This window comes from Myotis davidii, unplaced genomic scaffold, assembly GCF_000327345.1.
Source record: "Myotis davidii unplaced genomic scaffold, ASM32734v1 scaffold472, whole genome shotgun sequence".
NCBI lineage: Eukaryota > Metazoa > Chordata > Mammalia > Chiroptera > Vespertilionidae > Myotis > Myotis davidii.
Window position 1 is genome coordinate 1,864,679 of NW_006283774.1, and position 895 is coordinate 1,865,573.

Genomic DNA, 895 nt, shown 5'->3' on the forward strand with positions numbered 1-895 from the left:
TGGGCTGCCTCCTGCGCACGCCCCGACCGGGGCCGGGGTCAAACCCGCGACCCCTGGGTGTGCAGGCTGGAGCTCTAACCACCATGCCACCGGCCAAGGCAGAACGTCCTCCTGGTGTTGAGGAGTGTCAGGCAGGAGCGGCCCTGGCCCGACCGACTGTCCCCTAACACCTCTGTTCGGGGAGCAGCTGTGTGACTGCCCTGCCTCCACTCCCGAACTCTTGGGGCGTCTTCCCAGGGCAGTCGGGGGCCTGAAGGGGTGCGGACAGGCCCCACCATCCGCTTTATGTCTTTAGTGGTTCTGCTCAGATACTCCCTGCCCCTTGTTCATATCCCCCTGCACCCCCTGCACCTCTGAGCCTACATGTGAGGAGGGAGGAGGCCCACAGGTGAGGAGGGAGGAGGCCCACAGGTGAGGGAGGAGGCCATGCCCCGCAGGCCTGCTGCTCACCTTCCGCAGCCCGTCCCTGCCGCCTGCCGAGTGGATGGCCTCCATCAGGGCGCTGTGCAGGGAGGTGTCCTTGGGCGCTGGCTTCTGGACCACAGGGCGGAACTTCTTCTTTGGCCCGAAGATGCTGGGGGGTGGCGACTCGTCGGCCTCACAAATCTCTGTGCACAGCACCCCGGGCCTCCCCTCCAGCTCAGGGGTGGCGTGGCTGTCCCTGCTGGAGGCCCTCAGGGAGGCGGGGGGCTCGCCATGCTCGGGGGCCCACCGGGAGCCATTCACCAGGCGGGGCGGCGGGCTCCTGGGGCCGTCCGGCGAGCCACTGGGGTCCCAGGCTGAGCTGGTGCTGTGGTCACTCGGGCTCTGCTTTGCACCCGAACCACGGCCTGGTCCCACGGGCTCACGGTTCCTCCGGGTGGCGGTGGCAAGGGGGACAGAGGGCCCTCCCTGG

The 895-nt window shown here is 68.7% G+C and overlaps 1 protein-coding gene across 1 annotated transcript in view; it reads right to left on the bottom strand.

The window, feature by feature from the left end:
* Nucleotides 1-895, bottom strand: part of COBL (cordon-bleu WH2 repeat protein) — an 86,497-nt gene that overhangs the window by 11,827 nt on the left and 73,775 nt on the right. The window contains exon 12 of the mRNA XM_015566796.1: nucleotides 451-891. Within this exon, the coding sequence (XP_015422282.1) occupies nucleotides 451-891 (441 nt within the window). The remainder of the gene's footprint in view (nucleotides 1-450; nucleotides 892-895) is intronic.